This window comes from Euleptes europaea, chromosome 3 (assembly GCF_029931775.1).
Source record: "Euleptes europaea isolate rEulEur1 chromosome 3, rEulEur1.hap1, whole genome shotgun sequence".
NCBI classification, from domain to species: Eukaryota; Metazoa; Chordata; class Lepidosauria; order Squamata; family Sphaerodactylidae; genus Euleptes; species Euleptes europaea.
The window spans coordinates 24,323,129-24,342,133 of NC_079314.1; the positions used below are offsets into that span (position 1 = coordinate 24,323,129).

Consider the following 19,005-nt stretch of genomic DNA (forward strand, 5'->3'; position numbering starts at 1 on the left):
TTCATTGTGTAAGGTTGTGTTTCCTTTTGCTCATTCCTGAATCTGCTTCCCATCTTCACTGGAGGCCCTCAAGTTCTAGTATTTTGGGAGAGGGAGAAAAAGTTCTTTGTCTACTTTCTCTACCCTGTGAGTAATTTTATAAACGTAATTTTATAAACTTCTATCATGTCCCCACTTTAGTTGTGCTACAGTTGTGTTCTCCCAGCATTTTTCTTTCTCCACACATCTGCCCTTCTTCCCAGGAGCCCAAGCTGTGTACCTTGTTCATAACCACCCTGCAAGGTTGACCAGGCTGAGAGAATAACTGGCCCAAGGTCATCCCATGAGCTTCTTGTGGGGATTTGGACCAAGGTCACATGGACACACATGAAGCTGCCTTATACTGAATCAGACCCTCGGTCCATCAAAGCCAGTATTGTCTGCTCAGACCGACAGCGGCTCTCCAGGGTCTCAGGCTGAGGTATTTCCCATCACCTCCTTGCCTAGTCCCTTTAACTGGAGATGCCAGGGATTGAATTTGGGATTTTCTGCATGCAAAGCAGAGGCTCTACCACTGAGCAACAGCCCCTCCCCTGATGTAGGCCAAGACTCTAGCCACTACAATACCCTAGCACACTGACAGCTGCAGCATGCTAGGGGTGGACAGATAGATTTGGTATTCAGGCATGATCCTGTCAAGACAGCCAGACTCACCAATAGGGTTGCCAACCTCCAGGCACTAGCTGGAGATCTCCTGCTATTACAACTGATCTCCAGCCAATAGAGATCAGTTCACCTGGAGAAAATGGCCACTTTGTCCATTGGACTCTATGGCATTGAAGTCCCTCCCCTCCCCAAACCCGCCCTTCTCAGGCTCCACCCACAAAACCTCCCATCGGTGGTGAAGAGGGACCTGGCAACCCTACTCACCAAGCTGTCTTCTGGCCCTGCTTGTTCAAGTGTCACAGTCTCCAAGACGGCAGTTTGATTCAGAAGGTTGGTCGGACTGTAACTCAAGATGTGCTCACAGATCCCGGAGATGTGCTTGCCCTTCAGGATACAAAGAGAAAAAAAGACCGCTCTTTATGAATTCAGAGACGACTCTTGCGAACAAGACTGCACATACGGCTAAGGGAGACAAGACATGCGGAATAAGAACATAATAAGAATAAAATAAGAACATAAAAAAAGCCCTGCTGGATCAGACCAAGGCCCATCACGTCCAGCAGTCTGTTCACACAGTGGCCAACCAGGATTTGACATTTATAAGACTGACTCTCTGCTGTGGTGGCCAATTTTTTAATTAGTAGTCACAATTTTCCAACGACATCTTCAAAGAGAGACTGTAGCATGGAATTACTGAATGAGAATTCATCAAGGAATATGCATTCCTCAAGGTTTAAATAAGGACCAGGAATTTATAATCCACTATTAGGTGGCCATCAGAGCAAAAGGTGGGACTGTCAGTGCAATCCTAAACAGTTTTACCCTTCCAAATCTATTGAAGATGATGGGTTTAGGAGTGTGTAACTCTGTTTAGGACGGCCCTGTGCATTTCACCAGTGTCTGCTACTCAAAACAGTCATTGGAATTGTCTTGATTACATCCAAATTTAACATAATCATGTCACATCCTGTGGCTTTTCATTGCACGGCCCTTTGATTCTTGCCGTTTACACTGTTTTCTCTCCGTGACCACTTATCTGTCAACTCGGGATCAACTTCATACATCTGATGAAGTAGTCTCCAGTCCACAATTAAAGGGCATCTTTAAGGTGCCACAAGATTCTTGTTTGTTTACATGGTGAAGCTACTGAAAATTAAAACAGCAGACACTGGCAAAACCTTTTAGAGCCAGCTGGGAAGAGTCAGTACAATTAGTTTGAATTCTTGATATATGCATGCCTGAGAACTCCCAAGATAGGCAAAAGAGATTTCTGCCAAAAATGGCAGAAGAAGAGCTCAAGGGAAGCTATGTGTTCCACCCCTAGCCCATCCTACTTCTGCATGAAACCTACAGGATGCAATACTTACTATCAGTAATATCCGGTCTTCTCTTTCAGAGACTGTGCAATCCTGCAAGAACAAGGACAATAAAGCTAGCTGATTGGAAGTGGGACAATCCTTTGACGGTTCCAGAGTTATAAAACTTTGCAGCCACTTACACCATACTTGATCTTGGTACACATGAAACTGCCTTATACTGAACCAGACCCTTGGTCCATCAAGGTCAGTACTGTCTGCTCTGACTGGCAGTGGCTCTCCAGGCAGGGTTGCCAACCTCCAGGTACTAGCTAGAGATCTCCTGCTATTACAACTGATCTCCAGCTGATATAAATCAGTTCACCTGGAGAAAGTGGCTGCTTTGGCAATTGAACTCGATGGCATTGAAGCCCCTCCCCTCACCCCCCACCTCAGGCTCCACTCCAAAAACCTCCTGCCAGTGGTGAAGAGGGACCTGGCAACCCTATCTCCAGGGCCTCAGGGAGAGGTCTTTCACATCACCTACTTCCTGATCCTTTTAACTGGAGATGCCCGGGATCGAACCTGAAACCTTCTGCAGGCAAAGCAGATACTCTGCCACTGAACCACAGACCCTTCTTTATGTGGAAAAACCTCACATGAGGCATCACTGGGGATTCATTCTTAAATCATCACACATGGCAAACATCCAGGAATATTGGGAGGAAGAGGGTCTGCTGGCTCCTGGTAGCCAAAGAACCGAATTTCCCCACAAAGTGTAACAATGTAATGTACTATGTACTGCATGCCAATTTCCCCCACCCTGCTTCGCTCAAACACCAGCTAAGGATGATTGAAAATCCTCAGGGCTTGACCCCAAGGTTTAGCCTTCAAGTCTCCAGGGGACGGTGTTAAACCTTAAAATGAAAAGCCAGAGGAGGCAGAGAAGCTGTTCTTCAAAGTCCGTCCCTAGACACGTTTCTAGGAGAGACTGGCTGGCAGGAAAAAATAAGAACTGCTCATGACCAGCTTTCCCACTGGAACAACCTATACATATATTTTCTATCGTTGTAAGTTCTTTGGGTCTCTTTGGGGAGGAAAAGAGGGAATAATTTTTAGGACGGTCAAGTAACTGTGCAGTCCTAAAGAGAGTTGTACCCTTAGTTAGGAGGGCACCGTATGTATGCATATAGAAGAGATAAACTCTGTTTGCTATGGAGCACCTAGCGGGAACAGGTCGCCTTTCCTTTCTTCTGCAGATTACTGCTCTTCTCCCAAGGTTCCTTTCAGCCTGTCAACCAAGAACCTGGATTTATTTCAAACAAAGGTGTTGGCGGGGGGAAGGAATACAGTATCACAAGGCAGACTCTTGTTAAGATAAAAGACACTGGGCAAAACAGGCAATTTTCGCCAATTTCCCCATTCCACTGCAGACCGCCCTCCCCCATGTCATTCTGTGGGATTCCCTATTCACCAGAAGCAGCATTTCATGGAGACCAGTTGGCTAGAGTGAGAGGGTTAGACAGGAAAGTTCCAATCTACCACCGGAAAATGTACTAGTCCTGATCCAACCCATTACGCTTCATATGGGTATCATCTCTACTTGCACTAATGGTGAACAGTTATTCTGCTTTTGCTATTCTAAGCAATTTACAAGATAACTGAATAAACCAAAACAAACCTAACAACAATCCTGAAAGGTAGGCCAGTATTATTATTCCTGTCTTGCAGATAGGGGGGCCGACCGAGGCGGAGTGTGGTTTGCCTTGTGACTGAGATGAATCTCTTGATTCCCAGCTTACTCCCTTAGCCAGTACTCTACCCAGCTAAAAAAAAGAATGCTCCGATTTTCTTCCGGCCATTCTTTGCAAAGACGAACATGCCGCCCTCTGCCACTTCTGCAACATGAAACACTTAAGCTGACCTTTTTCTTCTTGCTGTGATCTCTAACATTCTTTTCCCTTCATTCCCTCCCAAACCTGGCTCGGTTTCTCAGCAGGGTTATTTATTATCAAGCCCTCCTCACTCAACCGATTCTAGCTCCGGAGAAATGGGGAAAAAGAAAGAGAAAGAGACAGACAGACAGACAGACAACCCTATTTGGAAAAAAAATGTATCTGAGCAGACTCACTGTTTCCGTTTCTTCTTTTGCCGGGCTGCATCTGACTGAAAATGGAGATTCAACCCAAATCCTACCCACCCAGCCCTGATCCGAAAGTGTGACTCACAGGATTCTTTCTATAAGAGAAATCTGGCTCAATCTCTCTTCCCAGTTCTGTTTACCTCTCTTCTCATTCCCCTCCCTCCCTGGTCAGCTGCCGTTTCCCTCGGTTCATTTGAGTTCAGAATCTGATCTCTCATCTTCAGCAGGGAGCCACAACACAGATGTGAAATGGGTAACTAGGTGTTCCAGATCCTGGCTCGGGGGCTCGTTCTCAGAACGACAGGTTGACATCTCAGGGACCTCAACAAGTTTACATCTTCTAACATCCCTGGACACTTCTACCTTGCGCACATTTATGCAGGGTCAATTTTGATGCTCGCTCAAAGCTCTTTTTAAAAGATGCGACCTTTAAAATGCCTATTCACGATCCCGATGCAAAAGGAGAAATTCCACACACCCCCACTTGCCTGCTCCTTCACTCCTGTTTGCATAGCCATTAGCGTGTGCATAGCTAACGCGCAGCTGTGGTTTTGAATGCTTCTTGAGGGGATTCTTCGTCGCGGGGGCAGAACAAACACAAAAGGTCGCGTTAAAGGGGCTCTTAAGAAATGCGAAGCAGGTATGCGCCAGCTTCGCAGTCACTTCCTGAATGGCGGTTCAGAGTGAAAAAGTAAAAAAAAAAAATGCGGGGAAATTCAGCCTGGAACGCGCTGCTAATTACCAAGCATAAATGGCCTGAGAGAGCACAGTACGCAAATGCTCTCAACACATGTGGTTGCCATTTTGTGAACGTTGATCAACGCACACATTTTCCTGCTTTGATATACACAATAGGAAACCCAAACACTGTGGGCACGTGTTCACGCTTATCAAAGCTGGAAAAACACATATGTTGCTCTAATCACACAAAAAGGGGGTCCATACGTATCGAGAGGATCATGTGACCTCCCTCTCCCAGTGTGCGAGGTCAGAAGACCAAAATGACAATGAACAAAAAGGGTTTAAGATTTCTATGCTTTCCTGCTTGTGGTAAATACTGTGCACATAGGACGGAGAGAAAGTGCCTCCTAACAACACTTTATGTTTAAGCTGATAGATGTTTAAAAAACAACAACAACAGAACAGAACAGAACAGAACAGAAAGATGTCTTGAGGGGGAGACTAGACCATGACTGCAAAACCAATGTTTGTGACTGCACACTTCCATATATAACACAAGATACAACTCCTAGGGATATGTGAAAGTACCTACCACTAATACTATTAGTGTTCCACCAACCCCAGCCCATCACAAGGGTTTGGATGCTGGGTACTCGACAGCCCTGAGTTTGCAGGTACTCCAGGAGGGTGGCAATCCTAACTGAAACACAGTGGCGGGGTCAGTAGGACAGGCCTCACCTCTGAACAACTCCCCATAGCTCACCTTCTGCACGGTCTCTGCCAGATCTCCACAGAGCCAGATGATGTCCCGGCTGGCCGAATAATCATTCAGGTGGGAGAAAAGATACCTACAAGAATAAATCAATACATTCCATTGCAGGGAATTCTTTCATAGAGGTTTTTGGGCTAACAGAATACTACCAGACTTCAGTGAAATCAGCAATAAAGCAGAACACCACCGAATATAAAATCAATGTCCATACCTAAATGGAAATCAAGGGGAATTCTTGAATTCAGGTTAATCCAGCAGGATCTCTCAAGAAGAACCCTGTTCAGGAGGCCAACATCCTCGTTATATTAAGAAACTACTACCCTACAAAATAGGAGCCCCGTGGCGCAGAGTGGTAAGCTGCAGTACTGCAGTCAAAAGCTCTGCTCACGACCTGAGTTCGATCCCGACGGAAGTCAGTTTCAGGTAGCCGGCTCAAGGTTGATTCAGCCTTCCATCCTTCTGAGGTCGGTCAAATGCTGGGGGTAAAGGGAAGATGACTGGGGAAGCAACTGGCAAACTACCCCGTAAACACAGTCTGCCTAGTAAACGTCAATATGTGACGTCACCCCATGGGTCAGGAATGACCCAGTGCTTGCACAGGAGACCTTTATCTTTAACCATACAAAATGCAGCACTAGCACATTACTTGGATATTCATATGCTCCTACAAAACGGGCGAATGACTGGCCCAAGGTCACCCACAGCTCCATGGCAAAGGTGGGGATTCAGACTTGGCTCTCCCAGATCTTAGTCCAACCTCTTCATCACACCAGCACAGTCAGGCTGCTAGCTGCTCTTTGCTTTTTGAGAAATGCTCCCCTCAAGTGTGGTGCAGTGTGGTGCAGTGATTAAGAGAGGTGGTTTGGAGCAGAGGACTCTAATCTGGAGAACCGGGTTTGATTCTCTCTTCCTCCACATGAGCGGCGGACGCCAATCTGGTGAATCGGGTTGGTTTCCCCATGCCTACACACAAAGCCAGCTGGGTGACCTTGGGCTAGTCACACTCTCTCAGCCCCACCTACCTCAAGGGGTGTCTGTTGTGGGGAGGGGAAGGGAAGGTGATTGTAAGTCGGTTTGATTCTTCCTTAAGTGGTAGAGAAAGTTGGCATATAAAAACGAACTCTTCTTCTTGAAAAAAACAAGAAAAGAAAAGAAAAAAATCCCTCTTCTCTTCCTTATATCTGAATTTTCCTACTTCAGAGGAAAACTCCCTCACTCGAGCTAAAGCATTGTCGGTCACCAGGGTTGCCAGGTCCCTCTTTGCCACTGGCGAGAGGTTTTTTAGGTGGAGCCTGAGGAGGGCGGGGTTTGGGGAGGGCAGGGACTTCAATGCCATAGAGTCCAATGGCCAAACCGGCCATTTTCCCCAGGGGAACTGATCTCTATTGGCTGGAGATCAGTTGTAATAGCGGGAGATCTCCAGCTAGTACCTGGAGGTTGGCAACCCTACCAGTCACTGGATCGGTCAGGCTATATGCCAGTTAAGGGCTGCTGTGCGCTCCCCTCCCCCACGGCTGTTTCAACACTCTTTCGCTAGAATAGGTGAGAGAGGAAACATGCTGTGGGTTGCCGAACAACCACAGGATGTACTTGTTATCCGCTTTGTTCATTTTCAAGAACAGCCCCTTTCATTCCTTTCGCGGTACCTTTGCTCCCACATCAGGGTTATTAAACACAGAACGTACATTCAGAAAGAGAGTTTACAGGCAGCAATTCAAAACATACAGACCTGTAGCCAACAGTGACCCAAAGTCTCTTACACTACTCTCCCTTCTCCATTCTATTCTCGCAACAACCCTGTGAGGTAGAGGATGTGTGACTGGCCCAAGGTGACCCAGCATGCTTCCATGGAAGAGCGGGGATTCAACCCTGGGTTTACCAGATCCTAGTCCCACGCTCTAACTACCGCTTGCGTAGGTTTGCGCTGAAAATCTTCCGTGGCTGAGGGCTTCTTCTTTTTTTTCTTTTTTTTTTGCATATTTATTCAATAGCTCAGTTCAAACCACACTCAAAACCCCGGTTTACTTTCACGACAATGAGCAGTGGCGGATCTACTATGAAACTAATGAAGCTTAAGTTTCAGGGCCCCTAATCCTGGAGGAGCCCTTAAGCAACATTTTTTTAATGAGTGAATGTTTCAACAAAATTGATGGAGTATTTTAAGTTTGTTATTAAAATAAGGCTATTTTAGTGATAGAATCATAAGCCAATGAGTTAAAATACTTAATATTTACCTTAGAATATGCTCATTTCATATGGCCTCAAAATGGGACGTACTAAAACAAAGGACAGCAATTGACCATAGGGAATGCATGATTGCCCATAGGAAATGCATGATTGCCAACAGACAATGCATAATTGCCAATAGAGACTCAGGCAACACACCCTTGCCAATACACAGTAAGGAAACCCACGCTTGCCAACTGAGAATAAGGCAAACCACACTTGCCCACTGACAATAAGGGAGGCCACGCTTGCCCACAAAGAAACAGGGAAACTATGTTGCCAATAGAGAATCCAAAAATATTGCACCACGATTGCCCATAGGGAATGCATGACTGCCCATAGAGACTCAGGCAAAACACCCTTGCCTATACACAGTAAGGGAATACACGCTTGCCAACTGAGAATAAGGCAAACCACCCTTGCCCACTGACAATAAGGGAGGCCACCCTTGCCCATAGACAAACAGGGAAACTACGCTTGCCAAGAGGGAATCAGAAAATGAAAAACAACGATTGCCCATAGGGAATGCATGATTGCCCATAGAGACAGCATGATTGCCAATAGAGACTCAGGCAAAACACCCTTGCCAACACACAGTAAGGGAATACACGCTTGCCGACTGAGAATAAGGCAAACCATGCTTGCCCACTGACAATAAGGGGGCCACGCTTGCCCATAGACAAACAGGGAAACTACTGTACGCTTGCCAAGAGAGAATACGAAAACAAAGGACAACAATTGCCCATAGGAAATGCAAGATTGCCCATAGAGAAAGCATGATTGCCAGTAGAGACTCAGGCAAAACACCCTTGCCAATGCAAAATGAGGTAATCATCTAGTCCAGCCCCCTGCACAATACAGGAAATTCACAACTACCTCCCCCTTCCCAACCCCCAGTGACCCCCTACTCCATGCCCAGAAAAAGGCCAAGATGCCCTCCCTGTCATGACATGCCTAAGGTAATAGAAACAGACTTGCTGACAGATGGCCATCTAGCCTCTGCTTAAAAACCTTTAGGGAAGGAGCTCTTACTACCTCCCAAGGAACTGATCCAACCTTCTGTGGCAACAGAAACCAACTCGGCACCATCCTCTATATGACAGCCCTTCAAGTACTTGAAGATGGTTATCACATCCCCTCTCAGTCTTCTCCTCTTCAGGCTAAGCATACCCAGCTCCTTCAACCTTTCCTCATAGGGCTTGTTCTCCATACCCCTCACCATCTTTGTTGCCTTCCTCTGGACATGTTCCAGCTTGTCTACATCCTTCTTACATTGCGGTGCCCAAAACTGAACACAATACTCTATGTGAGGTCTAACCAGAGCAGAGTAAAGCGATACCATCACTTCGCGTGTTCCGGACACTATACTTCTGTTGATGCAGCCCAAGATTGCATTTGCCTTTTTAGCTACCGCATCACACTGCTGACTCATGTTCAGTGATTGGTCTACCAAGACCCCAAGATCCTTTTCGCACCACACTACTGCTCAGACAAGTCTCCCTCATCCTATAATTATGCATTTGATTTTTCCTACATAAATGCAGAACTTTACATTTATCTCTGTTGAAATGCATTTCATTGGCTTTAGCCCAATTCTCCAGCCTGTCAAGAACATCCTGTATCCTGGCTCTGTCTTCCACAGTATTTGTTACTCCTCCCAATTTAGTCTCATATGAAATTTAATAAGCTTCCCCTCTATTCCTTATAATTTATAATGATGTTGAACAACACAGGGCCCAGCACAGATCCCTGAGGCACTCCACTCTCCAAGTGGATGAGGAACCATTAACAGGCACTTTTTAATTCCATCTGTCAACCAATTACAGATCCACCTAACAGTAACAGGATCTAAATCACATTTTCCCAATTTGTCAACTAGAATACTATGCGGAACCTTATCAAAAGCCTTACTGAAGTCTACATACGCTATGTCTACAGCATTCCCCTGATCCAGCAAGGAACTAACCGTCTCAAAAAAGGAGATAAGATTAGTCTGACACAACTTGTTCTTGAGAAACCCATCCTGGCTCTTAGCAATCAGATCCATCCTTTCTAAATGCTCAAGGACTAACCGTTTGTGCTTCGTTTTCTGATTCCCTCTTGGCAAGCGTAGTTTCCCTGTTTGTCTATGGGCAAGGGTGGTTTGGCTTATTGTCAGTGGGCAAGGGTGGTTTGGTTTATTCTCAGTTGGCAAGCGTGTGTTCCCAAGGGTGTTTTGCCTGAGTCTCTATTGGCAATCATACTTTCCCTATGGGCAATCGTTGTGCTTAGTTTTTGGATTCTCTCTTGGCCAGCGTAGTGTCCCTGTTCGTCTATGGGCAAGTGTGGCCTCCCTTATTGTCAGTGGGCAAGCGTGGTTTGCCTTATTCTCAGTTGGCAAGCGTGGGTTCCCTCATTTTGCATTGGCAAGGGTGTTTAGCCTGAGTTTCTATGGGCAATCATGCTTTCTCTATAGGCAGTCATGCATTCCCTATGGGCAATTATTGTTCTTAGTTTTCAGATTCTCTCTTGGCAAGCGTAGTTTCCCTGTTTGTCTATGAGCAAGCGTGGCCTCCCTTATTGTCAGTGGGAAAGAGGTTTGCCCTATTCTCAGTTGGCAAGCGTGTGTTCCCAAGGGTGTTTTGCCTGAGTCTCTATTGGCAATCATGCTTTCTCTATGGGCAATCATGCATTCCCTATGGGCAATTTGTCTTTCGTTTTCGGATTCCCTCTTGGCAAGCGTAGTTTCCCTGTTCATCTATGGGCAAGCGTGGCCTCCTTTATTTGTCAATGGGCAAGTGTGGTTTGCCTTATTCTCAGTTGGCAAGTGTGTATTCCCTTATTGTGTATTGGCAAGGGTGTTTAGCCTGAGTCTCTACTGGCAATCATGCTGTCTCTATGGGCAATCATGCATTCCCTATGGGCAATCGTTGTCCTTCGTTTTCTGATTCCCTCTTGGCAAGCGTAGTTTCCCTGTTTGTCTATGGGCAAGGGTGGCCTCCCTTATTGTCAGTGGGCAAGGGTGGTTTGCCTTATTCTCAGTTGGCAAGCGTGTGTTCCCAAGGGTGTTTTGCCTGAGTCTCTATTGGCAATCATGCTTTCTCTGTGGGCAATCATGCATTTCCTATGGGCAATCGTTGTGCTTAGTTTTTGGATTCTCTCTTGGCAAGCATAGTTTCCCTGTTTGTCTATGGGCAAGCGTGTCCTCCCTTATTGTCAGTGGGCAAGCGTGGTTTGCCTTATTCTCAGTTGGCAAGCGTGTATTCCCTTACTGTGTATTGGCAAGGGTGTTTTGCCTGAGTCTCTATTGGCAATCATGCATTGTCTATTGGCAATCATGTATTTCCTATGGGCAATCATGCATTCCCTATGGGCAATCGCTGTCCTTTGTTTTAGTACGTCCCCCTCAAAATGTCCCTGTAATTGGTCAAATTTCAAAATTTTCTCAGGGGCTTGCAGCGACCGAACCCCCAGCTGTATGGGCTCACCGAGCTTGCCAGAACGTATTCATACCCTACATTTTGGCAGCTGGATCCTCAAATCCCCCGTTGGTGCTTAATAGTTCTATAGCTCAGCCGCTGCTTAATAGTTCTATAGCTCAGCCGTTAGGCTAGAGCCAATCGGAGCCATAAAAAGACACCCGAATTCTCAATTCAGGCTGCACTCCTCTCACTTGTGCATTTTAACACCAAAAATCAGATTTTCACTTCTTTGATGAGCCCCCCTCTGATGACCTTCTACCTCTCTATTAGAGAATGAACCAATACATCTGCCATAGAACAACCCCCAAGCTCTGACAAGATCGGACTAGGCTATCAGGATGCTATTTGGGTCTATGCCAAGCCATGTTTGGCTCTGGGTCATGCATTCTATCCCATGATGTCTTGCCGTATAATTCAGGACTCTCCTCCAGCCCTCCTCCTCCTTCCCTTCCCCCACTCCTCCTCCAGGTTCTTCCATTACTTAAATGCACAGAGACTTTCTCTCCTTCAACTCCCAAAGGTTGAGTCAGCAAAAGAGAGTAAGAAATACATCCAATACCTGTTAAGCCACAAGAACAGGCCCTTCGCCGCACCAATCAGCTCCACAACACAGGCCAGCAGCTCCGAGGAGGGCTTCTGCACTGCATTTCCGTTGTAGGTGTTCACCTTCCTGTGGCTCAGGATGAAAGCCCAGATAGTCTGGACGACCCCTTGAAGCTTCTCGGTGAGCGTTCGCAGGTTGGACGTCTCCAGCTCGTAGTTCTAGGGAGAGGAGAAAGCTGGAATGGCTGGGTCTTAGAGGAAAACAAGAGTCGTTGCACGCTCTGAATTACCATGGCAAATCAGTACATATCATGAGGCTGTAGCAAGGGCAGATGACCACTCTGGAGAGCCGAGAAGTGATAAAAGCTCCTTTGGATGTCCCTTCTACAACGACATAAGATCGCAGTACATTCTCCCCATGTTGTCATCCTTTCCTGGGAGAGCAGAAGAAGGTAAAGTTTCCCTTCTCTTAGCAGACTCCTCTCGTGAGAGAACCACTCTAGTAGCCAAATTTTTCCTCCAGTCTAGTGGGATTCATAAAGGGCTGACTGAAAACCTTTCCCCATAGAAGATCTTTCCTCCTCTTCTTCAAATCATCCCTCCTAGAATCATCAACTTTTATGATTTTATTATTTTAACCAAACTTTGATTTTTATTCAGAGCTGATATTGTATCGAAATAAACTTGATTGATTGATTGTGAGCTCTTTTGGAATGCCTACTTTGACTGGCGGTGGTCTGAGGCCAACATGTTTCAATCTGATCATTTCACCTGGGGAAGGTAGAGGCTGAACCTGGGATCTTCTGCATTCCAAGCAGATGCTTTCTTACTGAACTGCAGCAGAAGTCCAGAGAAGCCAACAATTGTCAATTCCCATAGGAACCTGCCCACCACCACAGCACAGCATTTCAGTGACCTTCTCTGGGCTTCTCATCTTCTGTAGTGACCCACTATGCACCTTCTCTGTGGTGACACCTCAGCCTTCCCCTTAGCAACTCACCCGGCACCAGCCTTTTTAAATTGCAGGACCCAGGAGGAAACCTCTTTTCCCAGGCATTTTGCCTATCAAGTTTTGTTCTTTGCTGCTCTGTATTCAGATAACCTTGCCAGTTCATAAACCTAATGGCTGTTTTCCTGGCTAACTGATCATTTTTATTGATGACTTCTTGCTGAACTGTTTTAATATTGGCTTTATGCTGCTGTTTTTGCTAATAAGAACATATTGGTCTGGATCAGACCAAGGTCCATCAAGTCCAGCAGTCTGTTCACACAGAGGCCAACCAGGTGCCTCTAGGAAGCCCACAAACAAGACAACTGCAGCAGCACCATCCTGCCTGTGTTCCACAGTACCTAATATACTTGGCGTGCTCCGCTGATCCTTGAGAGAACAGGCATGCATCATGACTAGTATTCATTTTGACTAGTAGCCATGGATAGCGCTATCCTCCATGAACATGTCTACTCACCTCTTAAAGCCTTCCAAGTTGGCAGCCATCACCACATCCTGGGGCAGGGAGTTCCACAATTTAACTATGCTCCAAACTAACTAATAATAGGGCTATACTATAATGAAATGTTTCAGAAAGATGGTTCAGCAAAGGGAGAGGGACTGTGGACTGTACTGCTTTGTCGATTACATACTGTCTGTTGCTATAATAATGATCCTGTGAACTTCTGTTAATGGATATACTTTGTTTCACTTTAGTTTCAGCTTTTTCTTTTAGCTTTCTGCAGTCTGAATCTTACTGCATTGTTTTTTGGATGCACTATTCCCATTGGTTTAATTGTTTGACGCTGTGCCATCAACCTTGAGCCTTAGTGAGAGAGGCAGACTATCCATGACATAGATAAAATCCATAAATTATTTAACGTAATATCTTTTGTTGCAAGCCGTTGAATCATTTTAGAGATGGGGCTAAGAAATACCCTAAACAAAACAAATACCTACGACTCCTCCTTCCTCCCCCGCCTTACCTTGCTGTGCCTTTAAACACTTTTTCTCCAAGTGTGGTTCTGATACTGAAAGCCAGAAAGGAGGATTTATTTTGGAGCCCATTTTTGGCCTCTGTTCCTTTGCAACATATTAAAATAAAGAAAGAGAAAACTTTCCCCATACCAGGAAAAAAGTTTCCCCTGCAACATTTTTTGCAATAGGGTGTTGATCCAGCAGCAAAGACAGAAAAAAAGGAAAAGTGACAAGACCACCCACTCTTGGTTCACTACAGGGTCAGCAAGGCTTCTGTTGAAAATGAAGGCAGTGCTACCCAAGATGAAGGAAGCTGGCAGTTCTAGTCAAAGGAACTCAGCCTACAGATGCAGAATGCGCATGTGCAACTCAAACATTGCTTACCAGTGGTACACGGCATCAGGCAAAGTTAGGGTTGCCAGGTCCCTCTTTGCCACTGGCGGGAGGTTTTTGGGGCAGAGCCTGAGGAGGGGACTTCAATGCCATACAGTCCAATTGCCAAAGCGGCCATTTTCTCCAGGGGAACTGATGTCTATCGGCTGGAGATCAGTTGTAATAGCAGGAGATCGCCAGCTAGCACCTGGAGGTTGGCAACCCTAGGCAAAGCTTTCATTGGATTTTACAACAGCGCACTCACCAATACACAGAGCTGTTCCACAGCTTCCAGAAGCAGTTCCTGATGGCCGATGCAACTCACTCCCAAATCCTCCAAGTCCCGATAGGATAGGTGAAGGAGCTGCTTTCCGCTCAAATGCCACTTCTCCAACGGGTAGTCTTGCAATGCTGGATCCAAGCCTAAATTGTAAGGGCGGGGGAAAGGCATCAGATTGCTCTTCTTCTTTTTTTTTTTTTTTAATACTTCAGGACCTTCCGAATTTGTGCTGAACTGCACAGAGAAACAAGCTGAGAACCAAAAGCAACATGGCACTAGAGGTTAATGAGCCAAAAGTCTGCCTGGGTGAAAGGTACCAAGAAAAATATCCAAAGTGACAGGGTTGGAAGTCTCGGTGAAGACTGTGTCTAATTGAAGGTATTCGTACACTAACATATCCCTGGCAAAAGGAACCAGCGTAGTATAATGGTTGGAGAGTCAGAGTAGGATCTGGGAGACCCAAGTTCTAATCCCCCCCTACCATGAAGCTTGTTGGATCGGGTTGCCGACTCCCAGGTACTAGCTGGAGATCTTCTGCTAATTCAACTGATCTCCAGCTGAGAGAGATCAGTTCGCCTGGAGAAAACGGCCGCTTTGGCACCTGGACTCTATGGCATTGATGTCCCTCCCCTCCCCAAACCCCACCCTCCTCAGGCTACCCCCCCAAAACCTCCCTCAGGTAGCGAAGAGGGACCCGGCAGCCCTACTGTCGGATGACCAGTAATTTCAGAAGGGTAGCTGTGTTACTCCATGGCAGCAAACCAGAACAAAAGTCCAGCGGCACCGTGAAGGCTAACAACATTTATTCCAAAAAGAGCTTTTGTGAGCCAGAGTTCACTTCCAAGGAACTGAGCTCTCACTCATGAAAGCTCATATAGGGAGAAAAAGCTAGTCTTCATGGTGTCACAACGTTTCTGTTTTATTTTGGGCGACTTCGGGCCAGTCTCTCAGCCGAAGCTGTCTCAAAGGGTCGTTGTTGTGATGATAAAATGGATGAAACAGACTACCCTCAACTTCTTGGAGGAAGGTTGAAATAAAAATGTTACGGAAATAAAGGAAATGCAGGCCTCTCAGCTCTGCTTCTGCAAGGGACGTTCTCCTCTCTACTTCCCTGATGCCCTCACTTTTCAAGCCACTTCACACATCATGTGAGAAATGCATTTTCCACACATTCTGCAGTAGTGGCAGCAGAGAGCAATATAAAGGTACAAGTTATTGGTCCATCAACGGCAGTTGGCCCTATTTATGAGTGACAGTTCCTAGTTTCCCTTGGGTACATCACTGTCTCTTTCAGGGACAGCTTGTTCATATTGTTGTCAACACGGCTTGGAGGGCTCAGCTCTCTAGAAATTAAATTTCCCATTTCTGTGGGTGGATGCATCTGGTCTCAACTGGACCTGTAGGTATATACAGACAGAAACACCACAGCCGCCGTGATGGCTTAAAAGATTTTACTAACAGCTTGAAATTAATTTCTGTCTAGCATTTATTAAAGTAGCAGTTGGCTTAGAATCATAGAATCACAGAGTTGGAAGGGGCCCTAGAGGCCATTGAGTCCAACCCCCTGCTCAATGCAGGATCAGCCTAGACTAGAGCATCCCTGACAAGTTATTTTCCCAGCCTCTGCTTAAAGACTCCCAGTGAGGGGGAGCTCACCACCACCCTAGGTAGCCGATTCCACTGTCGAACAACTCTTACTAAAAAAATCTTTTTCCTAATATCCAGCCGGTACCTCTCCGCCCTCAATTTCAACCCATTATTGTGAGTCCTATCCACTGCTGCCAACAGGAACAGCTCCTTGCCCTCCTCTAAGTGACAGCAAGTGCCCTCCTCTAAGTGACAGCCCTTCAAATATTTAAAGAGAGCAATCTTGTGTCCACCCCCCCCCCCAGCATCCTCTTCTCCAGACCAAACATTCCCAACTCTCTCAGCCTTTCCTCACAGGGTTTGGACTCCAGCCCCCTGACCATCCTTATCGCTCTCCTCTGCACCCATTCTGGGCTGGCAAGCCTGCTGTGAGCTTGTTGCCAGCCAAGGAAGCCACCCTCCTCCCAATCTGGTCTGGTACAAATGGCTGATCTGGGCTGGTACCCACGATCCGGCCTGACCAAATGACATTCATGTCATATCTGGTCCTCGGAGCAAATGAGTTCGACACCCCTGCTTTAGAGCCTGGGATTTCCAAGTTGAAGACCACCTTTGAGGGGCTTTGCTAGCTGCAAATGATCTATGAACTTGGAAGACAGTAAGTATCAAGCAGCAGCTTGTTAGAGTTTGACACTTTTACAACTTGTCTCTCTCTCCCCCCCCCCCCCCACAACTGAGGAGCAATACAAATTACTATTTTGATAAGCAGGCACGCATTCTGGGAACTTGCTTGATGGTTCTGAATCTTAACCGCTTCCCTATGCCACCACTGCTGCAAGATTGGTCTATGCAGCTAAATGGAAAATGTCTGAGATACCAGACAAGAATGACTGGATAAACAAAATGTTTGAACTAGCAGAAATGGCTAAACTTACTGCTTGAGTAAATCAAAAAGACAATGAAGAATATGTGAGAGAATGGGAGGCATGGATAACATATTGTGAAAATGAATTAAATATGGGAAATGTTAAAGGCTATGACTTAATCTAATTCAATTGATTAATGCTGAAAGGATGAAGTATTTAATAATTAATATATAAGATGATAATATGTAGTTTATTGAAATGATATAATGAATTATAATGAATTAGAAAGTAAATACAGAGGGGACTATATAGATATTAATTTGACAGAGGAGGGGAGAGGGGAAGTCAGGAAAAGTCAATACTGATTAGGCTGATTAGTTTGAAATTATTTTATTTTATGTAACTCTGAAGATGACAATATTGAAATTGTATGTGACTTAATAAGAAAATTTAAAAAATTATATATAAACATCTTAACCGCTTCCCTTTCCAGTGTGCAATTTCACAGTGCCACTGGGGTGCAACGGTTTTGCCCGCTGGACCTCGAGAGCTGGGTTCAAATCCCGACCCGGCCACAAAGTTCCCTCCTAGCTCCATCGTGCTTTCTCCCTCTCTCCAATGAAGTGACCTCTTACAGCCCCCCCACAAAAGCACTTCAGCCATATTGTGGCCACCCAACTTTGTTGAAAGGAGCGGCTCAGCTTCCCACCCCTTTGGCCAGGACACAAGCCCCGTCTTGGTGAGGGTGAACTACGTAGCCCTGCCCAGTCCAGGAATGCAGTCCTTCCCGCACGCAAAGCCAGGCAAACTTTCCTTTTTCTGTTGTACTGACCTTTTCAAAGATGGCTCTGGGCCTGGATCAGGCCTGCTGGCTCTTTCCAGAGCCCCGGATCGGAAGTATATGACACCCCCCCCTTCCCGGAGGCAAAATCCCCAAACACCCCCCCCCCCGCTCACCTGTCAACCAAGCCACCACCCTTTTAGGAGTCCACGTCGAGATGGACTCCATGCCCGAAATCCTCTTCGCTCCCTCTCGGCCACTCCTCTCCTCGGAACAGATCCCTCTCCCAAGGCGATCCCAGGTGAAACTCGAGCCACACCTGCGGCTTCCCCGCAGGTAACTCCCAGGGAGCCTCCTGGTTGGCCCAACCGCCTGTCACTCGGCGCCGAAAAGCCCGCCCCCTCCCGAGCGCTGGCGTTCCCAAACAGCTACCCGCTGGTTCCTGCGGGTGGGTGGATGTGTGTGTGTGTGTTAAGTGCCCTCAAGTCGCTTCCGACTCATGGCGACCCAATGAATGAAAGTCCTCCAAAATGCCCTCTCTTTGACAGCCTTGCTCAGATCTTGCAAATTGAGGGCTGTGGCTTCCTTTATAGAGTCAATCCATCTCTTGTTGGGTCTTCCTCTTTTCCTGCTGCCCTCAACTTTTCCTAGCATGACTGTCTTGTCCATTGACTCTTGTCATCTCATAATGTGACCAAAGTACGACAGCCTCCGTTTAGTCATTTTAGCTTCTAGGGTCAGTGCAGGCTTGATTTGATCTAGAACCCACTGATTTGTGGGGGGTGGATGGGGCGTTAATAGTTCATCCCCTCCCTCCCAGAAGTTCTCCCAAGGGGGTCGCTGCCGCCTTCTGGCCGGCAGGTAAAGGCGATTGTCCTTTTTTTCCCTGCCTGCCGGCCGCCCCCACCTCGCTTTCTAGCCTCGGGTTCAACAGGATACCACCGAGCAAACCGGTTTGGCTGCCCCGCCTGACTTCCTGCAAGGCACGGCCGCCCTCTATCGAGGCCAGGTTGGGCCAGCGAAAGGCAGGCGAAGGGTCAAGGTAGGAAATCCTGTCTGGTCTCCCCGGGCAGCAGAAGAGAGGTGGTAGAGTCCCAAGGTGGTGGGGTGGGCTCTGTTGCTTCGGATTGACGTGTAACATGATACCCTGTAAAATTATCATCATCATCACTACTACTACTACTACTATTATTATTAATAATAATTAATAATAATAATATTGCAAACAGCAATAAAAATAATAAATCCATCAGAGTGAAAGAAGGAGGAGTTGGTTTTTATGTGCCGACTTTCTCTACCACTTAAGGCAGAATCAAACTGGCCTACAATCACCTTCCCTTCCCCTCCCCACAACAGACTGAGGTGAGGCTGAGAGAGCTGTGACCAG

At 46.5% G+C, this 19,005-nt stretch overlaps 1 protein-coding gene across 1 annotated transcript in view; it reads right to left on the minus strand.

The window, feature by feature from the left end:
- CNKSR1 (connector enhancer of kinase suppressor of Ras 1) overlaps positions 1-17,846 on the minus strand; it is a 41,624-nt gene extending 23,778 nt beyond the window's left edge. Inside the window, exons 1-6 of the mRNA XM_056846429.1 lie at positions 17,795-17,846; positions 14,370-14,527; positions 11,783-11,985; positions 5,528-5,612; positions 2,013-2,054; positions 910-1,029 (exon numbers count right to left, since the gene is read on the minus strand). Of these exons, the coding sequence (XP_056702407.1) occupies positions 910-1,029; positions 2,013-2,054; positions 5,528-5,612; positions 11,783-11,985; positions 14,370-14,527; positions 17,795-17,846 (660 nt within the window). The remainder of the gene's footprint in view (positions 1-909; positions 1,030-2,012; positions 2,055-5,527; positions 5,613-11,782; positions 11,986-14,369; positions 14,528-17,794) is intronic.
- Between the last annotated feature and the right edge of the window lie 1,159 nt (positions 17,847-19,005).